The sequence below is a fragment of the Perna viridis genome, chromosome 12, assembly GCF_037379345.1.
Source record: "Perna viridis isolate PV_CMFRI_1.1 ecotype Kerala chromosome 12, ASM3737934v1, whole genome shotgun sequence".
NCBI lineage: Eukaryota > Metazoa > Mollusca > Bivalvia > Mytilida > Mytilidae > Perna > Perna viridis.
In genome coordinates this window covers 7,997,167-8,015,826 of record NC_142456.1, presented here as the reverse complement: position 1 = coordinate 8,015,826, position 18,660 = coordinate 7,997,167, and the positions used below count along the sequence as shown (strand labels likewise).

General features: G+C 31.2%; 1 protein-coding gene across 1 annotated transcript; it reads right to left on the bottom strand.

The window, feature by feature from the left end:
• Nucleotides 1-248: 248 nt before the first annotated feature.
• Nucleotides 249-9,931, bottom strand: LOC148601068 (alpha-1B adrenergic receptor-like). The gene is made up of 2 exons (XM_088555292.1): nucleotides 9,562-9,931; nucleotides 249-3,197 (listed from the first exon to the last, which is right to left on the bottom strand). Exons 1-2 carry the CDS (start codon nucleotides 9,929-9,931, stop codon nucleotides 2,458-2,460), a joined length of 1,110 nt encoding a protein of 369 aa, XP_088411418.1. The 3' UTR covers nucleotides 249-2,457.
• Nucleotides 9,932-18,660: the final 8,729 nt, after the last annotated feature.

The window sequence follows — 18,660 nt, the reverse complement described above, 5'->3', positions numbered from 1 at the left end:
AAATTTTTCCAGTCAAATACCTAGAGACAGAATGCATTCTTTTAAATTTTGATTATGTTTTTCAGACCTGAGTAATGCGATTTTTATATCACTTCTTTAGCATATCGTAAATAGAATGTATGATTCTATTGACAATACCGTTGGCACAGAGACCACTAGACAGGTCAGTGGTAAAACGTTTCATTTGAAGAATAAATGCTTTTGCCGAATCGGTTTGTCTCTGGTTTATCGATCGTCTGTGGCGACGGAATACTTTACTGGGTCAACAAATTCTGTCCTGTTACAGGGTTATTATGAGAGAAATAAACAGAAAAAAAATAAACAAATAAACAAAATAAACAAAAATAAATAAAATAAACAAATTAAAAAACATACAAAAAACAGGAACTACAAAAATATTTATTTTAATCTTTCTCAAATCCAACAAATACAATAGTGATAAACAGGGTTATTACACATACTACAAACAAATATATATATATATTTGATATTTTTCAAAATTGTATTTTACCAATCTTGTACAATGTATAGATTGTTCAAGCACGATTGTGCTTTTTTTATAATGGCTTTGATACTTCATTGTAATTATGTATCATGTTACCTTCTATCGGCCAATGGCTTCATCATTCGGCACCTGTTTTAAGAAGACAAAGTCCTCGTAAAGAGCTTCTTAACAAAAATTAAAAATGTAGGGCGTTGTTTGACTTTGAAAAAAGGTTAAACAATATTTCTTTAAAGAAGAAAAAAAACTTTAGAAGCAAAGACTGCTGTAAGTCTTTATCTGTATAAAATGTTATGAAATGTGTACGATTTTGCAGGAAAATTTAATTGAACATGTTATATTTGTTACATAAGATATTACACTTTAAATAATGACATGAAAAATGCGCGTTTGATTTCAGAAAAATCCCATCAACAATATTTTCATAACACCGTGTTTTTCAAGTACCAAAGGCTTCTAAACAAATATTGATTAGATAAGGATATTTTTTGACTTTGAACAACGGTGCAAAAATGTTATTTTAAACCAAAAATCTTGAGAATCAAAGATCATAGTAAGTCTATAGTTGACTAACATTTTTTTTTAGATGATGTGTAATTCAATTAATCAATGACAATAATCTATGCCGACATACTTCAGACATGTTAAGAGCGGGATTATCTATTATGTAAAAGTTTGATTCCTCTGACACTCAATAAAATATATCATTAAATTAGTACTTGCAGAAGCAACCTTTGATCACGAACTTCGAAGAACGCAAATATCTAATGAAATCGCATGTCATGTTACGTGCACGAGTTAAATCACCGAGTACTTCGGCACGAGTTATTATATCTTATTAAATAAATGTCCTACCTAATATAGATATTTTCTTAATATTTTATTATTTTTTTCAAAAATGTTTAAATAATTTGTGATTGCCCGCTGTATATTTTAAATTGAAAAATAGTTTTTGGTCTAAAAAAAGGTTCTGCAGGTTGAACCACTTAATACTATGGGAATTTCCCGCCTTTCTGGTCTGGCTTGTGTTTTGGTCGTTCACATGCAACTCAGTATTAAAAATACTAAAAACAGGTATTGATAAAACAATATTGGATGAAAGTTGCAATATGACACTTGTAAAAAAACAATGTCATGCATGAAATGAGGTACAAATGATGTCTTTATCTATAGGAATGTTAACAGGCCTTTGTAGCATTATTTGAATAATAGTAATAGTGATAATAATTATAAAATGATAATACTGATAATATTAATAATGAGAAAAAGAGGAAGAAAAAATGAGAAGGAAAACATCCGAGTTCATCTTGTTCATATTGTTGGTTTTTTTTTGTATACACTTACGGGTCAACTCAAACAAGAGGTATTTACTCGAATTTTGTCTTTATGTCTATACCAGAAGAAACTAGTCCGATTCATCATCATCAACACCAGTAGTCACGCGTATCGTCATTTGTAACAAATAAATAAATCAATTCATTAACCAAAACCGAAATGTCTAAACCAACTGTTAAGGGGTAAACTGTCACAAGATCAATGTCAAAAACAGCATTACAATTGAACCAATTATCCACCATGGATCAGATACCAATCGGTCAAAAAGATATCTGCGGTCAGTAATCACTAAAGGGTCAATGTTTACAAAAATGCCAAATAATTGAAGAAATATTAATCAATAATTAGGGAATGACTGTTAAAATTTTACGTTAAAGTCAAAATAACCTCTATCACGTGGTGCACAGTAAATAACTTGCAAAAAGAAGGAGTTGTATACACTACAATTGGGTAAATCAAAACTTCTTGAAGTTGCATTCAAAAAGTTATTTATCAGAAAAAACAAATTTTGTAAATCATATATTTAGTCAAGAAATGCTATTGTTTTAGTACGTTTTCTATATACGGGAATGTAAAGAGATTTGATCACGTGTGTGATTTCCGCACTTACATTTAGAACATTATAAATTCCTGTTACACATTCTACAAAATATGTCTTTGAACCCTTGTCCAAATTTCTTGTTTAAAGCACCATAGATAACGGGGTTCATTGAACTGTTAGAATATCCTATCAGAAGCGTCCACATATGAAAAGCGTCCGGCGCTGCACTAGCATTGAATATACCGATCAGCATACTAATACAAAACGGCAACCAACATATAACAAACATGATAACAACAATGGCTAGAGCTAAAGCCAGACGTATTTCGTCCGACCTTGCCTTGTCCTTCTCTTTGGATAACCGAGATAACCGTTTAACTGATTGTTTTTTCTTTACACTCAAATGAGTTGAGTTTGTTGTGCTAACTTCTAATTGAACATCATCGATTGTCGATATTTTATGCACCATTAATCGCTGACCTGAGATTCGTTTTGAGTACAGAATGGCTGTTTGGTCATTTTGAGATGATGAGAGCGTTGGTTGATCAGCATTAATATTGGAATCCGGAGATTTTACATTGATTGTATTCGTAGTTCCTGCGACTCTTTTTCTACTCGCTCGGACAGTTTTGAATATCAATATATTACAAACTGTCATTACGCCAAATGGTATACCAAAACAACATCCAATCATGAAAAAGGCATAGGATGGAGCCTCTGTCCACAGACAAAAACAGAATGACTGTTCTACGATATAAGCATATTTTGCCCATCCGAAGAGTGGAGGAGACGACAGAAGTAAGGACACTGTAACACAACCTGCAATGATAAATAACATAGAAGCATTTCGTATATGCAGTCATTTTTTTTCTAGATTCTAAATAAACATTTGATCAATACTTTTTTTCTGCTAAAGTTGCTATCACGGAACAAATAATTGTGAAATAAATTGTTGATGTCGAACGTATTGATCGAGGGTAGATATTTCAAGTGGTAAAATCATTCACTCAATTTATCTAACATTTTTCATTTAACATGTTCCGTTTATTTGTATTTTGTACGTAAGTGAAATGAGCTTTAAAAAAAAAAAAAAAATAAATAAATAAATAAATTCGTAGTAGAAGAACGCATGACTCGTTTTAACCGTTTTTTTTTTTTGGCATGTAACTTCATTCTAGAATACAACGACCTATGGGATGCAAAGATTGTCCTAATTGACGAACACTAGAAAAGCAGAGGACGCTTACCCTACCGGCGCACCTGGTCCATGCTCCCAGTTTTTAGTGGAGTCCGAGTTGCTCATTAACTTTTGTTACTTTGTATGTATGATTTTAGTTACTTTATGTTCTTTGTTGTGTGTGTCTGGTCTTTGTCCCTGGATTATATTCTTTTGATTACCGCTATAACCTTGGTTCCTTTGATTACTCTTTAATCATTAACTACTAGGTCACATCAGAACCATGCATTTTCATAATGTTAATGTAATAATCGAGCGTCAATACTACAAACTGAAATAAATAATGATAATAATTCTGTCTTATTTGCAAATTTACAATCTTTTATTAAAGAGCAGTAAAGAGTAATCAAGGGAACCAAGATTCTAACGGAAAGCAAAAGAATGTTGTCCGGAGAAAAGACAAGACATGGAAGACAGCCACACACAACAAAGAACGTAAGATAACCAAATAATGCGTACAAAGCAACAAAACGAAATGAGTAACTCGGACTCGACTAAATTCAGGGAGCATGAATCGGGTGCACCGGTGTGGTAAGCACCGAAATTGTAATTAGACTAAAGAAAAATAAACCAGTTTTGCGTAATAAAACAACATAATTGTTCTCTTTGTATTGTATACTTTATAGAAACGGTGCGTCATTTTGTATGTAGGAGGTCTAAAACTTAAATGTAGCAAAATCATGTCTACAATGACGCATGAAGGTCGGTATTGTTGCTTGAACTTTTGTGTTGGTGTTCCAGGAAGTTTTGCATATTCCTATCAGTCTATGAACAATTTCAATGCAATATCACGAAGTAGACATTTCAGTACAAAAGCTCCGTCCCAATTAGGCAAAGTAAAAAATCAATTCCATGCATTAAAACTTAACATCCATATTTATAGATTATTCATAAAAATTGTAAGTTGCTGTCCGACTTTAAAACACTAATCATGGAATTAGTTCCATATGTCATCTTTAGTTTAATATCGAAGAAGCGATTTTTACCTGCTACGTAATTTACTATAAAAATGAAATGATATAATAAACAACCCAATAGGTATCTAACTTCCTGTTCATCTCCTTAGTTAATCTTGTGTCCGATGAGATATTGTGTTGCGGATACTTTGAAAATTAAGTAGCTATTGTGCAAGGATAGAACATCAAACACATGAGTTTAAAAGAAATGGAATATAAGGAAAACTTGAACCGAATTCTAAACAAACCAATGAATATAGTTGTCAAAGGAAGTATAAACAAAATTTAATTCAAATATGAATCAAAGTTTGATTTTGTTTTAGCGAAAATTTAACTATCGAGAATGGAGAAATCATTCAACCCCGGAGTAAAATGAGGGAGAATCTGTTTCCCCCATAAATACATTTGTAAAATCAAAAAAAGGTAAATGAAACAACACCCTAAATTTTCCCAACATCAACTACATCATCAAGGACCTCCCCTCCAGTCATCAAGTCATTGCGTCATCGACATCACTACCGTTATGATATTTGATACACTACCAACTGTAAACATGGTAAACATGGTAAGCGTGGAAGTCTTCACGCGACACGTGAATGGAAATTACAAATTTGTAATCTCTCATTCGCGTAGTGTGAATGGAGCCTATGAACGGGAGAAAAATATATTTGTACATACCAAAACTATTATTTTTGTTTAAAATGCACTTTATGAATTTGGGGTGATCTTTTTAAATTCGTTATTTTATTGATCATCGACGGTCTATTACAAGATTTTATACCATTTTCTTTGTTTTTTTTTGTTTTTTGTTTTTTGTTTTTGCTTTTTGTAAAAAAAACTTCTTTAAGTGCTTTTTTTTAAAATACTCGAATAGCCTTTTTCAATGTTTTTTTACAACTGCGTACAGTACACTTACAAACCACATGATGCTTTAGATTGTATTTAACGAAATGCAATTAAAACAGCCCAGGCTCCCGGTGTATATATATATATATATATATATATATATATATATATATATATATATATATATATATATATATATATATATATATATATATATATATATTCTTCTGTAGTTATAATGATATTACAGTCTCTTGATCTGATCATATACTTTTATACCGGAGAATCTATATTTTTCTTCGTGAAATTCATAATAACATTGTAAGACCTTAAACCCTGTGAAATGAGGTAATTAATTCTAAAAAAAATAACTACGGTTCATTTGAACACTATTTATCACCGGGTAGTATGCACTAATTAGTCATGCATCATGTGAAAGAGTGCAATTTGACCAGTTTTGTGTAAGCAATCTGAATAACATTTAAACTTCGTATGCATTAACATGGATCTTTTTTGTGATTGAGATTCAAGTTATTTTTGCAAATATAAATCGCCGCATAAGCCAATAGTCGCATTAATGAATTATATCTTAATTGACAAATATAGATTGATTGACAGTACTTTTTTTAACGATTTTTTGCCTCGAACTAAGAAACATGCTTTTTTTGGCGTTTTCTTTATACTGACTATATCAACAAATTGTGCTATAATTTTTTTCTTGTGGAATTATAATAATAATTCTTACATATATGATTTTATGCAAGGACGTTCCCTTTAAACAATTTATTCATTTAAAATAATATAAATTAATACCTTCGATAAATCTTCTTTACAAATGTAGGTCATCATCAATATAGGTAAAATCAAATATTTAAGAGTAATCAAGGGAATCAAGGTTATAGCTGTAATTGAAAGAATGTAATCCTGTGACAACGACCAGACATGGAAAACAGACATACACAACAAAGAACATAAAGTAACTAAAATCATACATAAAAAGTAACAAAAATAAATGAGCAACTCGGACTCAACTATAAAATAGGAGCATGGACCAGGTGCACCAGTAGGGTAAGTGTCCTCTGCTTTTCTAGAAACACCCGCCGAGTTGCTCATAAAAAGTCAAGTCCGGGGTAGACAAACGAGAAAAGGAAAACTATGACCCGTTGAATAAATCAGTTTTCATGGCGCAGATGGATACACCGTAGCATTCCATGAGTTCATGATGACGGCCATAAAACTTTTGTAGTGATGACTTCAATCTTGTAGCAACATAACCCTCCCCCAGAAGCCTATTTGTTAAAATTCTAGAGCGATACAAAAAGTCTGCGTAGTCTCGGTAAGCTCTGTCATAACGTATGAGTTGTGATATGAACACTCCATACGCAGGTGCTGAAGGGATGTTGCCACAGATGAAAGGAAAGTTGACAGTATTGAATGAAAAGTACGTTTGTAGTAAAGTTTGGTCTATAGTTTTCCTTTACCATCGATTTCTAAGTGTAAGTCAAGATATGAGGCTGACTTCAAAGTGTCTGTAGTATCCTTTATCTCAAGGTCTTTGGAGTAGATACGATGTATCATATCCCCAAAATTAGGATTGTTTAAAGATATGATGTCATCTATAATGCGGAAACAAACTGAAATTAAAGGATCTAGCTTTCTATTCCTATCTTTTGGATCAAAACAGCTATAAAAGCAGCCTTATAAGAGTTAAGTTATAGGTCAGCAAGTAGAGGAGCACAATTTGTTCCATTGGAATGCCGACCGTTTGTTGGAAAACGCGTCCACCACACTTGACAAATATGTTGTCGATTAGAAATTCCAGCATTTTGTAAGCATCTTCTTATGTATATTTGGAAGATGATTTGGAATTATTTCTTACAAAGTATGAGGAATCTCTACCAAGAAATATATATTTGTATGTAGGTGTACCATCATTTTTGGAAAAAAACAACCAATGTATAATGTTTTAAAGTCGGGATTTGAACTTAGTATGTGGAATAGAAGTATACAGTGTTGAAAAATCACAGGTTTTAATGCTATTATATTCTGATAATAGTCTAGAACTGATTGTCTCCAAAAGATCTTTCGAATTTTTCAGGATCCACATTGAATTAATACCACTACGGGAGTAACAAGTGTTGTGGTAGGACTGCAAACCCTCTTAAGTTAATGCGTTAATCATTCGCTGAATCTAAATACGTAATAAAAGTAAAATATAGTAAGAGAAGTTTTATGTCATTTTTTCCCGGATTTCTAAGAAATCCCTCCCTCATGACGTGCACTAATAAAAGTCATTACTCGATATTTGTTTTGACCATTATACGTTTGAATAGCGTATTATAGTATAATGCTATCCGACTGTCTGCCTATTATTCTGTCCATCCACAAATTTTAATTTAAGGGAAATGTTAATGATTGTTCGTTTGATTGTGAGACATGTACGATTTCATAAGAAGACATTTCCTTCCGTTGCTTAATTAATTTACTCATTTTTCATTGCACATAGTTATGTTGTTAAACTTCATAACTGATAGACGTTTGCTGAGCATGCCTTTTGTACAACTGTTTAATAGATGTTTGGTCTAAAGTTGTCGTATCAAATTATTACATCGTTAACATTACAAAAAAAAAACAACTAATATCCGGCGGTGGTGAAATCAGGAGTTCCGAAATCAGTTCATATTCATACAAAACATTTAAGACACCAGCCATGTTTTTGATGTCAGACAAGTGTTTCATTGAAATTAATGAAGATTTTGAAAACTTCGAATAATATAAATTATTTAAATCCTATTTAACACGATAATAAGCATAAAATATTGATTTATATTTATTTGTTTAATTGTGGATTACGTACACGTACTACTTTTCTCAATCACTATCTGTGCAAATAACCCATTGTGATTCTAATAAGATATCCTCGTCAATATATCTACTCATTTGAACTTGAATTACATGTTTATTTTATTCTTGTCATAAATGAAATATTTATTCTTTTTGTTTGAACATAAGCTTTTTGTTTAGACAATAATGATATTTATCCATTGTTAGATATTTGAGGACTTGCTGAATAGGTATTTTAATCAAAATATCCAGAAAAGCATTGATAAGGCTTAGAAGTACATGTTTGTTTTGGTGTTGACCGTTTTTCTGTGAATTGTGCAATGATTTTCGAACAAAACTGTTATTATATTTATGATGAATTTTCATTCGCTGTGCATTTATTAGTAACAATTTCTAGTATTAAACCAGAAACAAAATAAAAATAAGTAAAAATAAGAATAATAATTATTATAAAAAGTTAAAATAAATGAGGAATATCCACGGTTTGTTGATTTTCAATATTTCATTCGAGTAATGTTTCTGTTAATCTGATACAATTATTAGATCATTAGTTTCAAAGATGACACACCATTATGGTCTTATAAAAATGATAAAAGCAGGAAATATAGACGAATAAAATTGGATAAAAAACAAAACTAAACAGCAAACCGCCAAAAGAAAAAAACAAAAAACAAAACAAAAAAACCCAAACAAATAAAAAAACAAACAAACAAACAAAAAAACAAAAAACAAATAAAAAATTTAGGTTTTCGAAGGATGTTCATGTGTACACTATTACAGCAAAAACACAGTCGAAAACCTAAATTTTTTTGTAAGCGTTACAAAAACTTAATTGTATAAATGAACAGCTTGAAATCATATGTTCTAAATATATTCGTTTACTGCAAATCTATAAGAAACAGAAATGTAAAACATTTAAAATTATAATAAACATAAAAAGTTGAAACCCAAATTAAGACATTCGGATGCATAGTAGCAATGACAAGTAATAACGAACACTGAGGAAGAGAATGGAAACTACACAAATATATCAAATAACGATAGGTTTTGACGACAAAAAAGAAAGGAAGGAAATGAAAAAAAATATCTAAATTAAAATAAATTAAAACTTAAAACATATATCGGTCACACAGTATCTGATTGTGTGATGGGACATTAATAACGTAAACCAATGAACTGCAATTAACGCAATGAAGACACTTGAAGCCGAGAACCGATTTAAAGAAACAAAGGTAACTTCAAGAAATATGACTTAATCATTGATGACAGAAACGATGTGTTAGAAGACCAAAATACTTACTACATATCATGATGCATGCATTTCTTTTTGTGTATATCGTCTTGAAGTGTATTGGTTTACATACCATGATGTATCTATTTATACTAATGTTACATAACGACATAACACTTAGAACCAAGGTAAACATGTTAATAAATCCAAAAATGATGCATTCCTTATCTTCCATTATCCAGTCACCGAAAAATATTGTCAAAATCGTCACTGGCATATTGATAAAAGCCACAAGCAAATCAGCTGTAGTAAGACTAAGAATAAAAGCGTTAGTAACTGTCCGCAAATCTTTAGATTTACATATAATTATCCAAATGCTCAAATTGCCAATAAATGCACCAATGCAAATCAACGTCAAAAAAACTCCTTCGAAATACATTTGAAATGTATTCACCTCGTCAAAGCAATTGTTTTCATTCTAAAGGACGTCAGTTTTACAAAGTACAATTTTCTCTTTTCTCAAATAACACCTTTTAATTTTCATGCCATGTTTTTATATTCGAATAAAACCATTTTCTCTTATGCATTTTCTCAAATAATATTCATACAGAAAGAAAGCAATATCTTTTTTTTGCTTTTAACGGTCATCATTTATGACTGTCTATTTGGTAAAAGTTGATATTTATTTCAACCTTACTAACAGCTAGTAAATCCGTATAATAAAGCCAATTATAGAAAGCACGCCTAACAATTATTTGACCTTTATAACATATCAACGTCAGAAGTCAACATAAAGTTTCACACTGACTGTTTATAGAAGTTTACTATTGACGAAAGAATACTAATTCATCGATTGTTTTACCTGTACATTATAGATTGGTAGACTAAAGACAAAAACTAAAACATCCTATTGATTGCTATCATGGCATTGGATTGGTAAATTGCAGATAAACACAATTGGATTTTTATAGGTAAATAAGACTTAATTAATTATGGTTTATTTCGCAAAATTGTTTGCAAGAGTTAGTAAGTTATACCACAACTGCAACAGAATAAGTATGAATAAAAACGAATGAAGCACCAATAACATATCCATTTAACACTTATTCAAAGTGATACAATTCTTCATCATTTAAGGCTACTTTGTTTTTTTTCCCAGCATACTTCACGAAAAATAACACATTTTAAAAAGTATAAAACTTCGTGATGATAATATATTGTTTAGTAAAATATTATCATAAAACATTCGTCATTATTAATTATTTTTGTTTGACTAAAAAAAAACTTGCAAAGCATTTAACAACATTGAATGCTCGAAAGTTACATATGAATAGAACTTTTACATGAGGATCACCAACTAACTTTTCATAAGTTCCGGTAAGAAATTAAAATATACGAAACAAAAAGCTGCACTTAACAATACAAATGTATACTGTAGGAAAAACACAATTTTAACGTTGACAAGAAACAAACACCAAATTTATAGTTATTCAACTAACTAAATGAAGAAAAAGCATTTGTTGCTTATATTTCCTTCATCTCAATAAATGCTCAACTATTAAAAGATAAATCAAGGGAACCAAGGTTATAGCGGTAATCGAAAGAATGTAATCCAGGGACAAAGACCAGACATGGAAAACAGACATACATAACAAAGAACATAAAGTAACTAAAATCATACATACAAAGTAACAAAAGTAAATGAGAACCTCGGACTCCACTAAAAACTGGGAACATCGACCAGGTGCACCGGTAGGGTAAGTGTCCTCTGCTTTTCTAGAAACACCCGACGAGTTGCTTATAAAAAGTCAAGTCCGGGGTAGACAAACCAGGAAAGGAAAACTATGACCCGTTGAATAAATCAGTTTTCATAGTGCTGATGGAGTTTGTCAAATTTAATAAGCTCCAATCAGAGATTTTACGTAAGAAATTTGGTTAAACATGATATAAAGTAGCTTTTACCAAATTGACCCAACTTTGAATGACGAAATTACCCTTGAATGTAAAAAAAAGTTTTATTTCTGAACAGTAGGACACAATATCGCATTCATACTTTTCTTTAAAAGAACTACATGTAGCAATCATAATTTCAGTTAAAGATATCGAAAAAATATACTCTAACGTCTATGACATGTCAACAATCTCAATGTATATTTCAATGCTCCGTACTCCATTTTAGCACACATATATAAAAATCTTTATTTTCCATTGCATAGTAGCAAACACATATCTTAGAACAGAATATAAATGGAACTAATTTATGTTATAGAAAGTTATCTATTAACAACTGAATCATGCTCCACGACATTGACGTTCTTTGTTGCGTGGAAAGCGTTCATAGATACTGTCTCTAGATTTATTTGAAAAAAAAACTGTCAATTGAGAAATTATTGTGATAATTTTATCATTGCCAAACGTGCGACTGACTAAGAACTGCGATAATTAAAACTCACATTATAACACTTTTATCATAACACATGTGGGATTTTGCTTAAAAGCACTATACTCGGCGTCACATAAATAACATACTGTTAAAATTTGAATAAAAATATTTTCTACGACTGTATTGACACGTACCGTCGTTTAAATTGTCTTAAATGACTTGCTCATTCGTTTAGCCAAACGGCTTCTCCCTAAACATTGAATCGTTAAATTCCGGTCAGATTTTAATTCTCGGGGCCAATATTTACATTGTAAAAAGTAGGCCATGTTTACAGTGATCGGGTTGCTAGGAGATGTTGTTTACGTTTAAATGGTTTGTCCAAAAACCGAAGAACCCAAAATGCATTTCGGCGTTATTTCGGATATCTCGGATTTATTTTACGCGAACAACGTACAATACCGAGAAGTTAATCAAGCAGACGATTGTCCCCGGAGTTCGACGGGAACTTACGAACTTCGTTTGTAAACAAATCGTCCCGTAGAAACCAACATGGCGGATACTAGTATGGGATTTTCCCGTAAGGATTTGTTACGCATGATTTAAGCTAAAAGCGACTTGTTCAGGGAGAAGCCGTTCGGCTAAACGAATGAGCAAGTCATTTAAGACAATTTAAACGACGGTAGGTCTCAATAAAGTCGTAGAAAAGTCGAGTACAGAATTGAAATCAAGTTTTAGATAAAATTTACAAAATTGAAATAATCATTGAACGTAATAATGTCTCTTTTTACAGTAGTAAAAATGTATCTATCATTTGTTGCGATAGTTGACCTTGATAAACTTCTATATGGCATGACCATACAGTTCTACTTAAAAAATTTCAGATGTACAAATATTCACATTAATGATGTGTTTGTAATCGAAGCAGTGCCTAGATTTAAATTTTGTAGCGTCATTTCTGTGGCATCGATTTGGTTCTTTTGATGTGGTTTGTCATTATTTTAAATATATTTTATTTAGTTCACCATGTGAACATTCACATGGAATGTTTTGTCGAACTAAATTCATATAAAAAAGAACCCAATATCTATTGTAAATGAAGTACCAGAGAAAAGCTTTTACACTATTAAAAATATATTTTAAGGCCTGGATACTCTATTTGCAGTACAATTTGAAGGAATTAATAATTAAATATATTCATTTCATGTTTAAACGAATACAAAACTTCAAATACTCTTTCAAATACAATATTCTTGGTTTACGTGGGTAGCACTAAAGCTCGATATTTGGTTCCTAACAAAAAGGAGATTTCCATTGATGTGTAAACTTCAAACCTTAAAATCACGAATTCAAAAATCAACAAACTTGTGTTTCTTCCCTAATCCATGAAATATTGGTATCCGCAAATTAAAAAAAAAAAAACTCTTACAGTACTATATATTCTCTACATCGGATCAAATTGATACAGGGAAGGTAACGTTAACTTATAGAAGGGGTCTGAAAAATTCCCAACGATGTTAGAACTGTTAAATTTGCGAATCTCTTCTCTTTTGTTCGTCCTGAACTATATTGAATTAGTCAAAAAGTACTAAGACAATACAAAATAAGAAATATTAATAAAACAAATTAAACAAAACAACCAAAAAAAACAAAAAAAAACAAAAAACAAAAAAAAAAACAAATAAGCTAAACAAAACAAAAAAAACCCAAAAAAGACAAAACAAAACAAAACAAAAACAAATAACAACTAATAAATTTCTATTGTTTCTTTTCGTGTCATCATATATGTCTTTCATGATTGGTAATTAGAATGAGTTTATAATCAAAATATGATCACACGTGCCGAAGAAGTCCAAGATTTAACGGATGCACGGAACAGTTGAATCTTAAAGCTCCCTCTGCAAGAGTTATTATATTATATTTTTGTACAATTAACAATTGATTGTCCTATTTATTATAAGATTTTTTCAATATTTTATTATTATTTCATATTCATGTAAAAGATTATAATCTATCTACGGCGGATTTCTTTTCCATATCAACATTGACGGCAAATAGTCAAAAGAGAATATTTTTGTGACGTTTTGGTGGTCTAAAGTCTAAGATATAAAAATACAGATTTCATTTCATGTGTGATTAACCAAAATATATTACATAGATAATATTCAAACATTCACTCCTATGTATATGTTAATAATATATCTATCTTAAACAGTTTCATTGTAACAAAACAGTTATATAAAAAAGAACTTATCCGGATTTTACAAGTTCGAAGCAAAAAAAAACACAAACTCTAATAAAAGGACTTGTAAACATTACTGATTGTAGGGTTTTGGAATGTGTTAAACAACTGTTTTTGATTGTGAATCGGAGCAGTGTTCTATAATCGTGTCAATAAGGAATTAAAAGGCAAAAACAAAATGTAAATAAAAGCATAGTAGGAACCATCGTTAATAGGATTGAAAGAGTAATCAAGGGAACAAAGCATAGCGGCAGTTAAAAGAATGCAATCGAGGGACAAAGACCAGATATGGGAAACAGACATACACAACAAAGAACATAAAGTAACTAAAATCATACATACAAAGTAACAAAAGTAAATGAGCAAATCGAACCCCACTAAAAACTGGGAGCATTGACCAGGTGCGCCAGGTCCTCTGCTTTTCTAGAAACACCCGCCAAGTTGCTCATAAAAAGTCAAGTCCGGGGTAGATATACGAGGAAAGGAAAACTATGACCCGTTGAATAAATCAGTTTTCATGGCGCAGATGGATACACCATAACGATTCACGAGTTCATGATGACGGCCATAAAATTTTTGTAGTGATGACTTCAATCTTGTAGCAACATAACCCTGTTCCAGAAGCCTATTTATTAGAGGTTTAGCGCGATACAAAACGTCTGCGTAGTTTAGGCAAGCTCTGGCATAACGTGTGATTGTGATATGAACACTCCATACGCAAGTGTTGAAGGGATGTTGCCACAGATGAAAGGAATGTTGATAATTCTGAATGAAAAGTCATCACGTTTGTCGTAAAGTTTGGTCAATAGTTTTCCTTTACCATCGATTTCTAAGTGTAAGTCAAGATATGAGGCTGACTTCAAAATGTCTGTAGTATCCTTATCTCAAGTTCTTTGGGGTAGATGCGATGTATCAAATCCCGAAGTTACGATTGTTTAAAGATAATACGTCATATATATAGCGGAAACTGAGATTAAAGGATCTTGCCAAACGATATTGAAAACATCGAAAAAGAATTATGCAAATTCACTATAATTCTTTAAATAAAAAAAATGCCTACCCACCCAACCGCATGTCAGATACGGGAGGTACATGTATTACAGAGCACTATCTATCCGTTCGAGAGTTTCACGATAGAATTATACAGACAACATGCAAAGGACTGATAACGAACATAATCATTCCAATACCATATACAGACTGGTATTAATGTAAAATTTAGTATATTTATAGATTGAGTTTATTGCATCATTTACTTTAAATTTAAAAAACTTCGTATCTCCCTAAAAATAAATTGCATATCTATTATTGTTTCTATTATACATTTCGGCCATATCTACACCTTGCAAAAGTTCTTCAATATCTTCAACAAGTCTAACAATAACAATATGACTATGTCGTGATTTTGAATCATAGAACCATTTTTATCAGATGTTCGTGATTGCCGGTTTAACCCAGCTAATGATTTTAAAACAATTTCACAGTTTAAAAAAAGTTTGAAGGTGTTCACGCAAAGTCAAGGAATAAACGCAAATTTTTCAACTCCTTATATCTTGAAAACTAGATTATTGCCATAACAATTTAATTTTATATTTTTGTTTCCAAGCTAATTGTCCTCAAAACTAAACAAAAAGTTCAGAAAGCTTTTTTTTTCAAAATTGAGCAACAAACATCCAAAATAGGACATCTAAATATGTGGGAATGAGACCTATCTATATTAATAGGTGACAATGAACAATAATTCCATTTCTATTACTATGATTAAGGTATATTAACACACAAATTGCGTTAATAAGTCAACACAAGTAGAATATAAAGCCACTAAATAGTTAAACTATCAAGTTCTGAGCATTTATGTAGTAGTTTTTGTAAGAATCATGTAAATTCTGTAAAATGTAAGACACCTAAAAAAAAGGCTACATATTTTTTTTAATTTTTGTTATTAAGTTGCTTCATAGGTCTACATCCACATTGAAAATCCCACAGTTTCTATTGTATTTTTTGTGTCATTTACAGAGTTGTCTCCCTTAATTTTGAATTCTACAGTTCATTCTATACAATTTCTACCTCCTAAGAGCAGGGGTTGTATGAAAAACTAAATGTTAATTTCTGTTTACTGACGCATTTTAAACAAAATATCAAAATAAAAATATGTAGACTTTCCAACCCTGTATCACATTTTGCTTGCATGATTCTTAGTTGGAGTGCTACTTATTTTCTTTTTAAGACTTACCCCTTTACCTTTGGCAAATATTGAGGACATCGGTCAGATAAATATGGTAAATATCAGTTAAAAATGACAACTCTTAAGATTAATCAAGGAAACTAAGATTCGAGTGGAAATGAAAACAAAAAATATGTTCTATGGATAAAACTAGACAGGGAAAATAAACCCAACAAAGAACATAAAATAACTCAACGAACAGGTACAAAGAAACAAATGATCAACCATGAAAAACAAGGAGCATAAATATGTATTTAATTTCACTTTAAATATTGTACTTTCTCATTGTCTTTTTGAATAAGTGGATAAGTCGGCTTTGTCAAAATTCATCACTCAAATGGCAAATTGCAATGTAATAAAATGTTACAATTCACAATTTCACTCCAACATTGAGTGTTTCACATCATTGAAATGTTCTTAACCTATCCGGTGTCTCATTTTGTTTAAATTTAGAAGTTCAATTGCTGCTGACAACTAAAAGGCTTTACTGCATTCCATGAAATAAAAACTCAACGGAAAAGCCATATGTTAAGAACCCATGACAACATTTTCTTATCAAAGTATCTTTACCGTATCAATGTTACATGTATTTCCAAGCTCCACGCAGCGGCAGAGGTTGATAATTGTTTATTTAGTTTATTTATGAATGCTAATAGGGTACGATATTGTAATACAGATATTTAATCCTTATGCGGGTTGTTTATTAATCCCATCGAACACTACAATAATAATCACATGTAAATAGTTATCAATATAGGAAATATGTTCATATGTTAGTCGTGAAGGCTTCCGGTCGTGCAATGAAGTTTTTCCTATACGGATTGATGTTATTACTTTTGTAACCAATAGGAATGTAATGGCGGCGATATTCATGCACCAGGCCAACCTAATGATAGATTTGAAGAATTTAATTGGGATAAAACTGGATCAATTTAATCACAAACTATTTATATTAGGTTATGTGTGGATTGATCAACTTTCAATACTAATATATTCAGAATGCTTCCAACCCTAAGATGCATTTCCGGATTGACCTCACTCCATCAAACTATTAATTATTGTAATTACTAAATACCTATCGACATTACTTATTAGGACATCATTAAAAGCTTTTGTTGCAGCAGTTCGACTTTTTAGACTTTATGAAGCAAATATTTATAGTGAAAGCAAATGTCAAAGTTAAATTACAGAACAAGTGAAATTGGACTGCCTGTTTATTGACGAATTGATCATCATTGCAAGGGTTAATCAAGTAAATTAGGGCATTTATCTATTGTCGTAATCAGTTCCTAAAATTGACTTTTAATGTTCGATGGGACAAAGACCACCGGATATAATCTGTAAATTCTGATGTAAAGATACACTTTAAACGGTCACTTCCATTGATTAACGTTTGACAACATTCCTTTGGAAATTGAATTTGCTTGTAGCAATTACTACCTTTCTCCTCAATCAACAATTCATTAAATAGGATTATAAAATTCCAAGGAGAAATTATAATTGTAAACACACGCGTTAACATGGCATGACAACAACATTTCTTTAAATTTGATGTCACACTTTTCTGCACTCAGGTTCGATTTAGTTTGCACTCTTCTAAATCCATGGACATTAATTTTACCTACGGAAAAAGTTATTATAATCGTACATTTCAAGGAGAAATTAAGGCAACAATGAAATCAAAAGAATGTAAACCAGGGACAAAGGCCAGAAATAGAAAACAAACACACATAACAAAAAACATAAAACAACCAAAAAAAAAAAAATACATTCAATCACGTGTTTGTTTTTTTAAAGTGCGTGTGATCTTTTGTGTCTTCATCAACTAGACAATTTTACTATTTGTTTGAAATATAAATCATGGTATGACTGATCCATTTAAACCATGCAATTTGGAACTCAAGCGAGAATAAAAAAAAACCATAATACATCGTCGTTACTCCTAAACAGACGGTAAACCTAGAAACAGATAGAGATTCTTCATACTTTGTAAAAAACGATTCCAATCATCTTCAAATATACCGAAGTAGATGTTTTCAAAATGCTCGAAGTTGTGATTGACAACATACTTTTCCAACATTGTGGACACGTTTTTCAACAAACGTTGTGCATTCTTTTCGGAACAAATTGTGCTCCTCTACTCGTTGCCGATTCCTTCACTTTTATGAGGCTGCTTTTTAACTCATCTGATCAAAATGAGGGAACAACGTTTACCCAGATCCTTTGATATCAGATTCCGTTATATAGTTGACGCATTATCGTTAATCCATCCTAGTTTTGGGGATTATATACATCGCATTTACCCCAAAGGAATTTAAGATA